This window comes from Sciurus carolinensis, chromosome 5 (genome assembly GCF_902686445.1).
Source record: "Sciurus carolinensis chromosome 5, mSciCar1.2, whole genome shotgun sequence".
In the NCBI taxonomy this organism is placed as follows: domain Eukaryota; kingdom Metazoa; phylum Chordata; class Mammalia; order Rodentia; family Sciuridae; genus Sciurus; species Sciurus carolinensis.
This window is the reverse complement of record NC_062217.1, coordinates 56,451,102-56,464,494: the sequence shown is the minus strand read 5'-3', so window position 1 is coordinate 56,464,494 and position 13,393 is coordinate 56,451,102. Positions and strand designations below refer to the sequence as shown.

Sequence of the window (13,393 nt, the reverse complement as noted above, 5' to 3'; positions counted from 1 at the left end):
ATAAAAAGTGTCTATAATTCATTGTTTTAACCTCTGATTCACCTGAGATAATCTATTATATTGGATTATTCTCAATAAAAATGACTGTCAGATTTACTTTTTCAAAGGCATTGATGGGTCAAGGACTTGAGTACTCTTGTCACATGAGCACTTTACATGATTCCTGGTCATAAAATGAGCATTTACTAAATAATTGTTGTGTGTACTAATCATGAAGATTACAAAGACCCCAAAAATACCAAGTAAAATTGACTTTATAGCAAGACATAGCCAGTTTTATTTGTCTCAGAATTGCTTTACTGAGAATGACAAACTTTCTATTTTCCTCTGCCATACATAGTTATAAAAGCAAAGAGCTTTGTCTCAAGTAGGACTAATATGATCTTAAAATATTGCATTTAGAAACATTTTTTCTGCCTGAAATACAGCCCTTATTGAAAGTCTAAATTAAATACAAGTAGAAGTGCTTTTATAAAATTCTATTATGGCTCAAAATTGAAGTCTAATAAGAAAACCCATCACAGGACACCACTAGATGGTAATTCATGGGCTGCTGACATTTCAGGTTTTAGTCCTTAATGCATAGGAAACCAATTATTATCCAAATGACAACATACTTCTTAGATTTTTATTGTCAAAAACCACATATTCAATCATTCAGCTTTTGACTATTCTGTGGCTTTCTTTTCAACCCTATTTATTCCTGTACATCCGTGTACTTTTCAAAGCGTCATTTGTGCATGTGGGACAGATAAATAGTTTATTCTTGATCTGTTGTTTTAAAATAATTAGTTGTTCTAAAGGAAAAGGAAGTACTAATTTTCTTCCTAATAATATTAATAAAATTAATTGGAAGTTGCAAAATAGTGAGTTTCTAAGATATTCTTAAGCAAATATCAGGTATGTTTTAAAAACATAAAAATAAAGAGTATTTCCAATCATTTGATGTAATGAATATTTAGAAGGAAAAAAAGCAATTAGCACCAACAGGATAAAACTGTTTTTCATCATGTATTCAAGGAACCTTTTCATCCTTAGGTATTGAAAATCTAGATTTATGAACTGCATCTCCATTGCCTCAACACCATCACTTTTTCTTAAATTAAAACCCAGAAAATGTGTTAACAATTCTTAAATGAAAGGTTAAAACTGTTCCTTATGCCATATCATAATGATTTTATTAATTTCTCAGTTAATTTTTAAAGTTTTGTTTTCTCTGTGAAATTTTGAGATAACTTACTAAGGAAAATGAAATTCAATATCCCTAGTCTTATTCTTAGGAATATTCTAGGAGTATGTTTTACCTGATCTTTTTCACCAAGAAACTCATATACACAGTCTATAAAATTGTCAAATAGGAACATAAAGGTTAGGAAGATATCCTAATACTAGGAGCGTGCACAGTTTTCAATGAGAACTTAGTGTCACATGATCCATGAGTCTTTGAGATCAAAGAAAAACTTATATGTATTCCTTTCTTTACGTGGCTGCTTTCCTTACATACAACATATTAGTATTTTTCTATTACTACTTTTTTTTTAGTTATCTAACACTATGCTAGTTTAAGGCGAAGTCAAACTCATGAGGAAAGGCTACAATTAAACACGGCTGAAGTAGTACCGTAGTTTCCCCAATGTCCTGTGAATTTTCTAGATGTAAAGAAAAATATATATGTGTACTTAATATGTCAGTAATACTATGGTACTTTAATAATTGACCTTAAAATAGAGTCAGGATTTAAAAATGTAATGAGGTGTTTGCTAGATTAATTAGAACTCAAGCAGGAAATAGCAGAGATTATATAAATATAGCATATGACAAATGGCATAGCACATGGTCTTTTAATGCACTATTAAATTGCAACTGTCTTGGGTAAAAGAAATATACATAAAGACTGTCAGGAGAACTTAAAGTAATATATCATCTTCTCATAAATAATAGTTACCTGTCAACATGGAACTGCTTTGTGTGCAGTAATTCAAGTTAAAAAGTAATGTTTCAATTGCAGGCATATCTGCACTATTTCAGTATATATGTTTTTGAATGCACTTTCAGAATCACTTAAGCCACTACTTATAACTAGCAATAAAAATACATACATTATTTAAACAGGAAAGTTTTACTACCATATAATTAAAAAATAATTTGCCCAGCTTAAGTACATTCTAGTTATATACTGCCTAACTGCCTGTAGATATACTGAAAATTTGAACTGAATCAAAATAATTTTATTTACTTATTTTCACCCTCATTGAATAACAGATTGCTTTAAAGAATTGTAGAGTTTGGATTTATACCCATTCCTATAAACTATTAGAGATGTAGTTTCTTTACTTAATAATTGAGATATCCCAATACAGTAAATCTTTGATTTGTATTTTACACTGAGTGACTAGGTGATAATTATCAGCAAAATTAAAACTTTGAGAGATTTTTCAATATTGTTCTAGTCTGCATTATTAAAAGTCATGCCAATTGCATATTTTATTGATTAATTGGAATCTGAATTTCAAAGTCACATAATAAATAGGAATTAGAAGTCTCTTGATATAAAAAAGAAACCATTTAGGTTTATAGACATGTAGAGTAGATTTATCTTATTCAATTATTTCTGACCAACCCTAGATTTTGTGCAGGAAAGTACAAAAGATAGTTTGTATACTATAGTGTTAAAGAATATATTGGTGAGGGAAATAGTATTGTCATTTAAAAGAAATTTTAGTAATGATTCAGAAGATGGTGGAAGGAAGCTAGGCACAACACAGAAAGGAGACAACAAAGGAGAAACAGAATTGAGAGGTGGCTGAGAAAATAAATGCTCTAAGATTCAATATTACAAATTCAGAGACCTGGAGACATTTGAAGATAGGTTACCCAAGTAGAAAATATGTACAGAGCTCCCCAACCCAGAAACCAAAGCAGAGTAGGAAAGGAGGGAGGGCATCAGAGAGAGAAATAGGCAGCGAAGAAACTGTTAAGCGCACCCACTTAGAACATTTGGAAAGCCAGGCAAAATTTAAAGTGTGACAGGACTACAGGGCCCTTAAAAGAAAGCAAATATCTTAAAACCAAATTGTGAAAAGAAAACTGAGCCAGTGGGCTACAGTCATCTTGTGGAGCCCTCAGCCTACCAGTCACTATCTTAAATCAACTTGGCATCTTCCCATCCCCAAACAGATGCACATTAGAGGAACATTACCCAGAAAGAATCTCAAGAGGGACTGGTAGTAGCCAAAAATCTCTGAAATTCCTTTTTCCTCCATGAACAAGGGGAATGGAGGTCGTGGGAAACTAACCCAGCTCAGGCTTCCAGGACTCAGGCAAAGTCAGAAAGCGCTGTGCATCCACTCAACTGAGCATCCACTCAACTGAGAGAGAAGGAGAGCAATGAAGCAGCTTTGGTCTCAATCAGAGGAAAGTGGAGTCATCAGGAATGCACCAGCCTGACGACTGACATTAGGAGGAGGCACCATGGGAAACCTAGGGAATGTTCCAGCCAGCACAGGGGCTTACCAGAGGGAAGCCCCCTGAATATCCAGGGACAAAATAATCCAGTTCCCAGATGGTGGCAGTTTCAGACAAAAGGCTGCTAGGATAAGTTCTCTGAATACCCCAGGACCCTTAAGCAGAAGGCACCAGCAAACATAGCCAGAAGGAGATCAGTTAAGGTAGAAAATTACCAAAGCCTAGACAATAGGAAGTTGATGCTACCAGTTTAACTGGCACCCAGTCTAACCTGTGATCACAGCTATTGAGAGAAAAGGTATAGTTTGGACTTTGGTGGGATCTTGAATCAGACAGTCAACAGAGTGAATCAATCTCTGACATTCACTACCTGGGGCAGTGAAAATGAGAACCCAGGTGAGTTTCCTGAGTCCCTTCACTACAGTACCACAAAGAGTGGTGTCAGCCAGAGGAATACTTCAGCACCACAGAACACTTATGAACAACCCACAACCAGAGTTCCTATGCTCACAGATTTTCATCACTATGTAAAGGACGCTGTAGAGGGGAGCACCTCAGCAATCACAGGGACACTCCAGAGCCTGCATCCTGAACTTCACACAATAGAAACACCAAGCAACAACATTGCACCCTCCCAGAAGTCAACTGCAAGCCCTTGAACTGATAAACCATAACTGGCTGTTGAAAGGTTCATGACAACTAGGGAATTGGCTCCTGTGCTCCTGCAACTCTGGTGATATTCACAACCAAAGAATGATAGACATCTGCTAAATGTTCAAACCCCAGTGAAGTCCAAATCAGATTAAAAAATTATTTTCTTCACCTTGATATGGTTTATTATAAATATTCCAGTGTCAATTTAGATTATATAAATAACACTTTAACTTGAATAATAGTTGTTTCCACAATAGACAGCACTGTACCTTCAACCTACTAGAATATATTTCATATAATAGTTTATATGAAAGAGTTTATATAGTTTTATAAGAATTATTTGGAATCAATCTTTCCTGTCTTTATTTTTCTAGCTGTAGTTTTCACTTGATCCCCTTGCTCCTCTTAATTACTTACTCCCCTAATACATCCTTTAGTTTTATCTGCAACTACCTCAATACCCACCATCCATCTATTTCTCCTTTCCGCCTTAGTGTGAATTATTCTTTTACATCTTTTCTTCTCTTTCTTTCTTTCTTTCTTTCTTTCTTTCTTTCTTTCTTTCTTTCTTTCTTTTCCTCCCTTCCTTCCTTCCTTCCTTCCTTCCTTCCTTCCTTCCTTCCTTCCTCTCTGTCTCTCTGTCTCTGTCTCTCTCTCTGTCCCTCTCTCTCTCTCTCTTTCATCTCTCTTTTTCCGTTTTCCTTTGCCCTACCTTTTTTAGTCCCCCTTGTATCCCTCATTTAAGGTTATATTAATTTCACTAAATCTAATAACTAATTTCTGACCTATTCCAGAAACTTATTACAAGTTTATACCTGGATTTGAAAGACCATGGAGAAAAATATCAACAAGATTTTTACAAATAGGGTTCAATGGTATCTCTCTTAAAGTGGTTCTGATATTGGGATCAGAAGAGGTCGTGCATCCATTTAAAATATGCATACCTCCATATTCACCCATACAAAGTTTTTAAGAGAAAGAATCTCACAGTTTAGTCCCTTGCTTAAAAGAGGAATTGATAACACTCTCAATAGATGGGTATACATCAAAAAATATAAAAAGGGAAAGGAGTAAACCATATCAAACACTCCGTAATGCTACAACAATTGACCCCATCAACCCCACATTGGGGGAAATGTCGAAGAAAGAATTTAGAAAGTTTATAGTTAACATGTTCTATGAGTTAAAAGATGATGAATAAGTGAAAATAGAGAGAAAATACAGGAACTGAAAGATCACTTCAATAAGTAGACAGAGATTCTGAAAAATAACCATACAGAAACCCTGGAAACAAGAGACTCAATAAACCAAATAAAAAATTCAATGGAAAACATAACTAATAGATTAGACTATTTTTAAGATAGCTTTTCTAGTTCTAAAAGACAAAGTTCATAATCTTGAAAATAAAGTTGACCATAGAAAGAAAAGATGTTAAGAAAACAAGAACAGTATGAACTCAGAAGAAAGTTCATAGCATTGAGTTCATACATTAAAAAAATGTAAAAATGCCAAATAAATAATGCAACACTACCTCTCAAGAATGAACAAAAAGATAACAAACCAACACCAAAGTCAGTAAAAGACAGAAAATAATTAAACTCAGCTGAAATGAATGAAATAGAGAATAACAAGTATATGACGAATCAATGAAACAGTTATTTACTGAAAGGATAAATAAGATTCATAAACCCTTAGACAAATTAACCAAAATAAAAAGAAGACTGCATCCCTTAAGGAAATGCTAAGTACTTTGCATAAACACAATATCAGGGATGTGTAAGTCCATATCTACTAAAGGCTCCATGTACAGAAGAGACTATTTCTCTGAAGAGAGATCATGGGACACTGTGCTGGCACAGGGGTTGCCTAAAAATTGTTTTACCATGCTGAGAACAGAGACCATCAGAGGCCACTTCAGCCTTCATTCTGGTTTATGGCACTGAATACTAAGCGCATAAAAATGGTGTATTGTGACATCAGTAAGTAAGGGGGATTGAAATGGAGATGTGCAGGAATAGCATTCTCTGTTACTGAAGTTACACTGCCATAGGGTCATATCAGAGTCGTCTTCCTTTCATATTAAATGGAAGACCTGTGAGAAACACAAACATAGCCAAGATGAAGGGAATGGGAACTCAAATATTTCACTTACAAAAGCAACAAGATAGAAGAGAAAATTATAATGTAAAGACTCCAGTTCAAATGAAGAAACAGGCTGAGCTCTTTGTAAGAAAAAGTCCAACAGAACCAGAACAACACCCTGTTCTCCTCATGAGGCCAAGAGTCCCATTGGCCCAGTATCTCCCACTGCTCTCTCCTCGTAAGGATGCAATGCTCTCCCTACTGCCTTATGCCCCTACTGCCTTATGACCTCATTCTCAGGGAATTTCATCTTCATAATGCCATTTCTCAGAAAAAGGCCTTATTCCTAGGTATGGGGTTAAAACTTATATAAGCTTTAGGGGATGTAATTTAACCCATAACACTCACTATTCCCATTTTTCCTATTGTTTTTTTAATTCGTAGAAGTTAAATTTTGTCATACAATATTTGTACATCAGGCCAATCATATGACCTACTGGGCCTGTCACCAAGTATATTCTGTAGGGATTTTACATCTATATTCATGATACAGTTTGACCTGTAAATTCTGGATTGCTTTCATTTTTTTTATTTTGGTACCATCTTCTTCACTATAACAATCGGGTAACTCTAACTTCATAAAGTAAATGTGAATTGTTCCCTAATCTTCTTTTTGTTTAAATGTGTGATAGAACTCTCCAGTGATATGATCTATAACTGAAGAACTTTTTTCAAGATTTTTCAGTTAGAAACTTTATTTGCTTAGTGGTCACTGGACCAACTGATGTCACATTCTTGTATCTGTTCATGCTTCCCCAAAAATTGATCTATTTCACCAAATTATACAGATTTTATGTTTAAAATTGTTGAGCTGTATAATCCATTTTCTGTTACTCTCATAAAATACTTGAGGCTTCATACTTTACAAAAAAACAGGTTTATTTGGTTCTTACTGTGAAACAGGTCTGTTCCTATTCAGGTGTGTGAAGATGAATGTTCTGAGTTGCTGGACCACTGCCACTGACCTCCTGTGACCTGGGAACTCACATAGACCCAAACATCATTTCCAATGGGATTACATATGTGACAAGGAGACAAGAGGATGCCACAGGAAGTCATGGGCAAAAGGAGGATCCAGGAAGAGCAGGTGCTGCTTGCCACGCTTGCCGCCGACCAGCGGGACAAACCACACGTACACTTCAGAAGTTCATGAAGCAGCTTCCGCTTTATTCGGATAACACCCTCAATATATAAGCAGTCTCATGCATAAGCAATTGTAACCAGATATGTCCATCCAGTCCTATTAAAGGTCAAGCGATCACGAGCTCAAGCATACATGTAAGATATATCTGTCCACACGCTAGGCGGCTGAACTAATTATCATACAGTCAATGGTAAACGCTTCCTGTTTTTCTCAAGGCACATTCAGCAAGCCATTTGACTCTCTGCCAGTCGCCATCTTTGGATGCATGTAGTGTAACCCTGGGCCCCAGGTCTCCCCCATCACAAGCAGGCATTTGGGGTCCTCAATGGAAAACACAGCATTAGCCATAGGAATGGAACCAATGGCTTACCTGATGGAAGGGCCTCAGCATGAAGTAGGTAAGAATTCACACATTTAAATAATTAAGTAAAACAGTCCTTCCATCTTCCCAACTGAATAAAAATTACAGTGATCACTGGGGAATACCATAATCTATTTCAAGAGCCTCAGTCCAGCCCAGCAAGAAATCAATGCTTATGCTAATAGATTCCTTCAAAAGATGTGACCCACCCTCTCTGTCCACCTCAGGGAGGGGCATGAGACATGGACAAAAATTCCTTTTGGCAAAGACCACCAACTAAAAGCAAACCATGTGTACAGTGGAGCAAGAGGAGAGACTCCATCCAAACAAGGTCAAGAAGGACAGTCTGCTTCAAATTTACATGAAAGCAAGTGAGCACCAATGGCACCAGATAAAAGAAAGTGAGCTCCCATGTACATAGCCTAAGGTGACTCGAACCCCATTGATGCTGGCTAAAGGTGACCAGGACTCTAAAAAGGAGAGGGAGGTACACTGCTCCCTGGCTTAGAAAGAAGGGGTGGAGAGAATCCATTCAAGTCCCTGAAGCCCTGCAACACCTAGCTCCATTTTTAAACCACACATTTTTGGATTTTCAGAACATCAATTTTATTATAAAGTTTGTGAGTAACAAATTATCAAGAAAAGCCTCTGCTCTTCCAGAAACATGGGGGAAAGGACAGAGAAGATTAGTGCAGGGGCCAGTGTCCCAGGAAAAAGTCTCTGGTGTCTCTCGCAGGTGGGGGCAGAGGAGACTCCTGTTGTCTCGGTGGATCCACAGGTGCCTCTGGCTGCGCCTGGTGCAGAGAAGCCTGAGCCAGTTTACACTCATGGCTCCTGCAGCTGTTTGGAGTCCACAGGACCCAGGTCCAGGCCCTGAGGTCTGGATGCTGAGAGCACAGCGTCCTCCAGCTGCCTGTGGGGTGCGCCTGACGCAGCTCTCCATCACACAGGAGCCACTCTCGCTCTGCCTCTGCTATGTCTCTGCTCTCTGGTCCCTGGAGTCCCTTCTTTGCTGCCACCGGGCACACAGCAACACAGCCGGCGGAAGCAGGTGGCAAGCCTCCTAGCCACCCGCTTCCAGGCCTTGGGCTGCCCTGTGGAGGTATCATTGCGGGAATGGCTGGGCTTCTGGGGCGCAGGGGCAAGTGCAGGGGTCCTTTGGAGCAGCCAGCGGAGGTCGGTGCCAGCCAGGCTGGCCCTTCTGAGGTCCTTGTGCCCTGTGTGCTGGGCCTCCTCGGGAAGTCGATGGTCAGGAGACCAGGGGCAGGCACGAAGGGCAGGCTCGCTGGTGCTCCTCCTCGGGAGGACGGAGCCATTGGAAGGGTGTGCGGGTTGCGCAGGTCTCCCCTTGAACGCACAGCCCGCCCCCTGACTCAGCTGGTGCCGAAGGATCAGGTAGGCAGCCGCTGCGTCATCCAACTTTCCCCGAGTCAGAGAAACCCAGGCCTTGTACGGGTCGTGACCCAAGTCCACCAGGGCTGCCATTATGGCGGGGTCTGGGCGTTTGCGGGGTGGCTCCCCATCCTGACAGGGCGAAGCCTCCTCACCTTCCCTCAGCCACGGGTGCTGGAGGACTTGCTCTACCGTCGGGCGCCTCCCCGGGTCCATGCTCAGCATGCTACGGATGAGGCTGCGTGCTTGGGGAGGAACGCGGTCAGGGATGTGGTACCTTCCCTCCCGGATCTGCCTCACTATCAGCCAACGGAAGGGCGCCCTGAAGGGGCATTTTCCTGTCAACATGCAAAACAGGATGACGCCCAGGCTCCACACGTCAGCTGGGGGGCCCTCGTATTCTCGCCTCAGGACAATTTCGGGAGCAAGGTAAGGGAGGGTGCCCCAGAACCTGCGCAGCTTCTGCCCAGGCCTGACCCTCAGGCTGAGGCCAAAGTCGATGAGCTTGCAGGTGCCAGCCGCATCCACCACCACGTTGGGCAACTTCAGGTCCAGGTGGACGAAGCCCTGGCCGTGGCAGTAGCCCACCGCCCCTGCGATCTGCTGAAACACCCTCCGCGCCTCCTTCGGCTGCATGCCCCCAGGCGGGAGGTGCTGGAGCGCCGGGCCCCCCACCGCGTGCTCCATCACCAAGTAGATGTGCTCACGGGTTTCGATCACCTGGAAGAGCTGGATCACGTTGGGGTGATCCAGTGAGCTCATCACGCTGGCTTCGGAGAGGGCCACTTTCCACTTTACCTTCGGCAGCACTTTCACTGCAACCTCTGCCCCGGTGAGGAGATGGCGGGCTACCTGCACCTCGGCAAACCCACCATGCCCGATGGTCCTCAGGACCTCATAGCGGTCCCGGAAGGCCATCTCTTCGTGGGAGCTGATCCCCCGCAACGCTACACTAGTCTCTCTACTCTGCCTACGCATCCTGAGCAGGAACCCCGACTAAGGATGCTAGCTAAGAAGAAAAACAAACAAACAAACAAAAAAAACACAAAACAAACAAAACAACAAACCAAAAGCAAAAAACAAAGCAAAACAAAACAAAACAAAACAAAACAAAAAACCCAAATCAAATAAAACAATATCCAAAGACCACAACCACCAACCGCCAACCACCAAACGCTCTAACTATCTGGGAGTCCGACAGGTCACCACCAAGAGCTTCCTGTACTTAATGGACAAAACCCCAGCCACTGCCACCCTCTTATATACCTGCTGTTTCAGGTTCCCTCACAATGGCTCCCTGTGAGGTCAGAGAACAAATGGCCCAGTCACAGGTGGCCAGAACCCCCAGTGGTCATCCCACTAGTGGGTTCCCAGGACCCTGCCCACTTCAGAAAAAGAATAAGAATGGACTCTGGAAGCTTTTTGCTTTGGGGTAGTAGAGAACAATGTTTGCTTTTTGAAAAATTAAAATTTGTACAACACTTTCATTAACATTTCATTGGAAGTTTAGAAATCTGAAATGACATTTGGTTGTGGAAGACCTCATCACGGTCTCTACTCAAGGTACAGCATCATTCCCTTTTCTTCCAGCTCCAAATCACTGGTACCAAAAGGATGGTAACAGCTCACTCACATGGTGACTCCGTGCCAAAATGTACACTGTGGAGCATGCTACTAACACCTGTGGGCATTAAAGGGAGGAAGGGTGCATCCGAATATCTCCATAAGGTATTCAATGAATATTTGAATAAAACCCTGCAACCCAATTGCAGGTCATTTAGTTGTTAACTTTTTATTCTTTTCTTGAATGTGCTTCATACAATGAATTTTTCTCTTAGTACTGCTTTCATAGCGTCCCAGAAATGGTGATAGGTTGTATCTTCGTTCACATTTACCACTAAGAACTTTTTTTTAATCTCCTCCCTGATGTTTCCTGTTATCCATGCTTCATTTAATAGCATATTATTGAGTATGTTTTTTTTAATTTGGTTATTGATTTATAATTTCATTCCATTATGATCCGATGGAACACAAGGTAGTGTCTGTTTTTTTGCATTTACTAAGAACTGATTTTTGGCATAACATATGGTCTCATTTAGAGAAGGATCCATGTGCTGCTGAGAAGAAAGTGTATTCACATGTTGATGAATGGAATATTCTATGTGTCTGTTAAGTCTAAGTTATTGATTGTGTTATTGAATTGTATGGTTTCTTTGTTTAGTTTTTTTTTGGAAGATCTATCCAGTGGTGACAGTGGTATGTTAAAGTCACCCAGAATTATTGTGCTGGGGTCTATTTGTTTCCTGGAATTGAGAAGGATTTGTTTGATGTACATGGATGCCCTGTTGTTTGGGGCATTAATATTACAATCATTATGTCTTCCTGATTTATGGTTCCCTTAAGCAGTATGAAATGTCCTTTATCCCTTCTGACTAACTTTGAATTGAAGTTCATTTTATCTGATGTGAGGATGGAAACCCCCTCTTTTTTATTGAGTCCATGTATGTGGTAGGTTTTTCCCCATCCTTTCACCTTTAGTCTGTGGATGTCATTTTCTATGAGATGAGTCTCTTGAAGGCATCATATTGTTGGGTCTTTCTTTTTAATCCAATCTTCCAATCTGTGTCTTTTGATTGATGATTTTAGGCCATTAACATTCAGGTTATTATTGAGATATGATTTGTAATTCCCAGGCCTTTGGGATTACTTCTGGTTTTTAACTTGACTTGGTTTCTCCTTTGATTGGTTTTTCCTTTAAGGTAGTTCCTCCCTTTGTTGACCTACATTGTTGTTTTTCATTTCCTCCTCATGGAATATTTTTCTAATAATATTCTGTAGTGCAGAGTTTCTATTTGTAAATTCTTTTAACTTTTGTTTATCATGGAAGGATTTTATTTTTTCCTCAAATCTGAAGATTAGTTTAGCTGGGTTTAGGAATCTTGGTTGGCAGTCATGTTTTTTCAGAGCTTGAAATATGTTGGTCTAGTCCCTTCTAGCTTTTAGGGTCTGGCTGAGAAATTTGCTGATATCTGAATTGGTTTCCCCCTAAATGTAGTCTGATGCTTTTCTCTCACAGCCTTCAAAATCCTATCTTATTTTGTATGTTAGGCATTGTCATTATGTTGTACCTTGGTGTGGATCTGTTGTAATTTTGTACATTTGGTTTTCTGTAAGCTTCTTGTATTTGATTTTCCATTTCATTCTTCAGGTTTGGGAAATTTTCTGATATTATTTCATTGAATAGGCTGTTCATTCTTTTGGTTTGTATCTCTGCACCCTCCTCAATCTCAATAATTCTTAAATTTGGTCTTTTCATGATGTCCCATAGTTCTTGGTGGTTTCTTTCATGATTTCTTACCATCTTCTCTGTTTGGTTAACTTTAGTTTCAAGGTTAAATACTTTGTCTTCATTGTCTGAGGTCCTGTCTTCCAAGAAATCTAGTCTGTTGGTAATGCTTTTCATTTTTTAATTTTGTTTATTGTTTACTGTATTTCAAGCACTTCAAGGATTTATCTCTTTTTTTATTGTTTTGAGAACCTCTATCTTTTTGTTGAAATGATCTTTTGCTTCCTACAGTTGCTCTTTCAACTGCTTATTTTAGCAATCATTCATTTCCTGCATTTACTCTCTTATTTCATCCTTTACTTCATAAATCATTTTAATTATTTATCTGAACTCCTTATCTGACATTTCTACTATCATGCTGTCACTGTGTTCTATTAATATAGAATCTAGGTTTGTTTGGATCATTTTCTTCCCTTGTTTTTTCATGTTGTTCACGTATATTCCGTCCTAGCAGTGCAAATCTGGGGTATTGCAGTTTCCCCCTGTAGGCTTATAGTGACCCTAAAGGTTTCCAAAACCTCTTCCTTAAGGGGGGAGATCAATTTCAGCAGTGCCCAGTAGAGACAATATGCAGCCCTAAACCAAATAGACCCTATGAAGATGTTAACAATATTGTCATAAACAGAGAGAATTAGTTCAATTATTATCTACAGTTTAACATAGATTTGCTATAAGGCCTACAGTTTCTAATAGAAGACAAAGAGGATGGGGAAGGGTGTAGGATGTAACTGCTAATAAGATAAGAAAAGAGTATATAGAAGTTTTAGATTGCGGAATGAATGAAAATGTAATCAAAAGAAGTTGGTTTTTAGCATGAGAAAAGGCAAAAGAGACTTTTTTTTTTAATTGTAAACAAATGGGAAACATGTTGTTTCTCTGTTTGTACATG

The 13,393-nt window shown here is 39.5% G+C and overlaps 1 protein-coding gene across 1 annotated transcript; it reads right to left on the bottom strand.

Annotated features, from left to right (window-relative positions):
- Positions 1 to 8,708: 8,708 nt before the first annotated feature.
- Positions 8,709 to 10,076, bottom strand: LOC124985594 (sperm motility kinase 2B-like). The gene has a single exon (XM_047554316.1). The coding sequence runs from the start codon at positions 10,074 to 10,076 to the stop codon at positions 8,709 to 8,711; it is 1,368 nt and encodes a 455-aa protein (XP_047410272.1).
- Positions 10,077 to 13,393: the final 3,317 nt, after the last annotated feature.

Excerpts from the sequence above, each read along its gene's own strand:
- LOC124985594 (XM_047554316.1), bottom strand. The coding sequence starts at position 10,076 with ATGGCCTTCCGGGACCGCTATGAGGTCCTGAGGACCATCGGGCATGGT.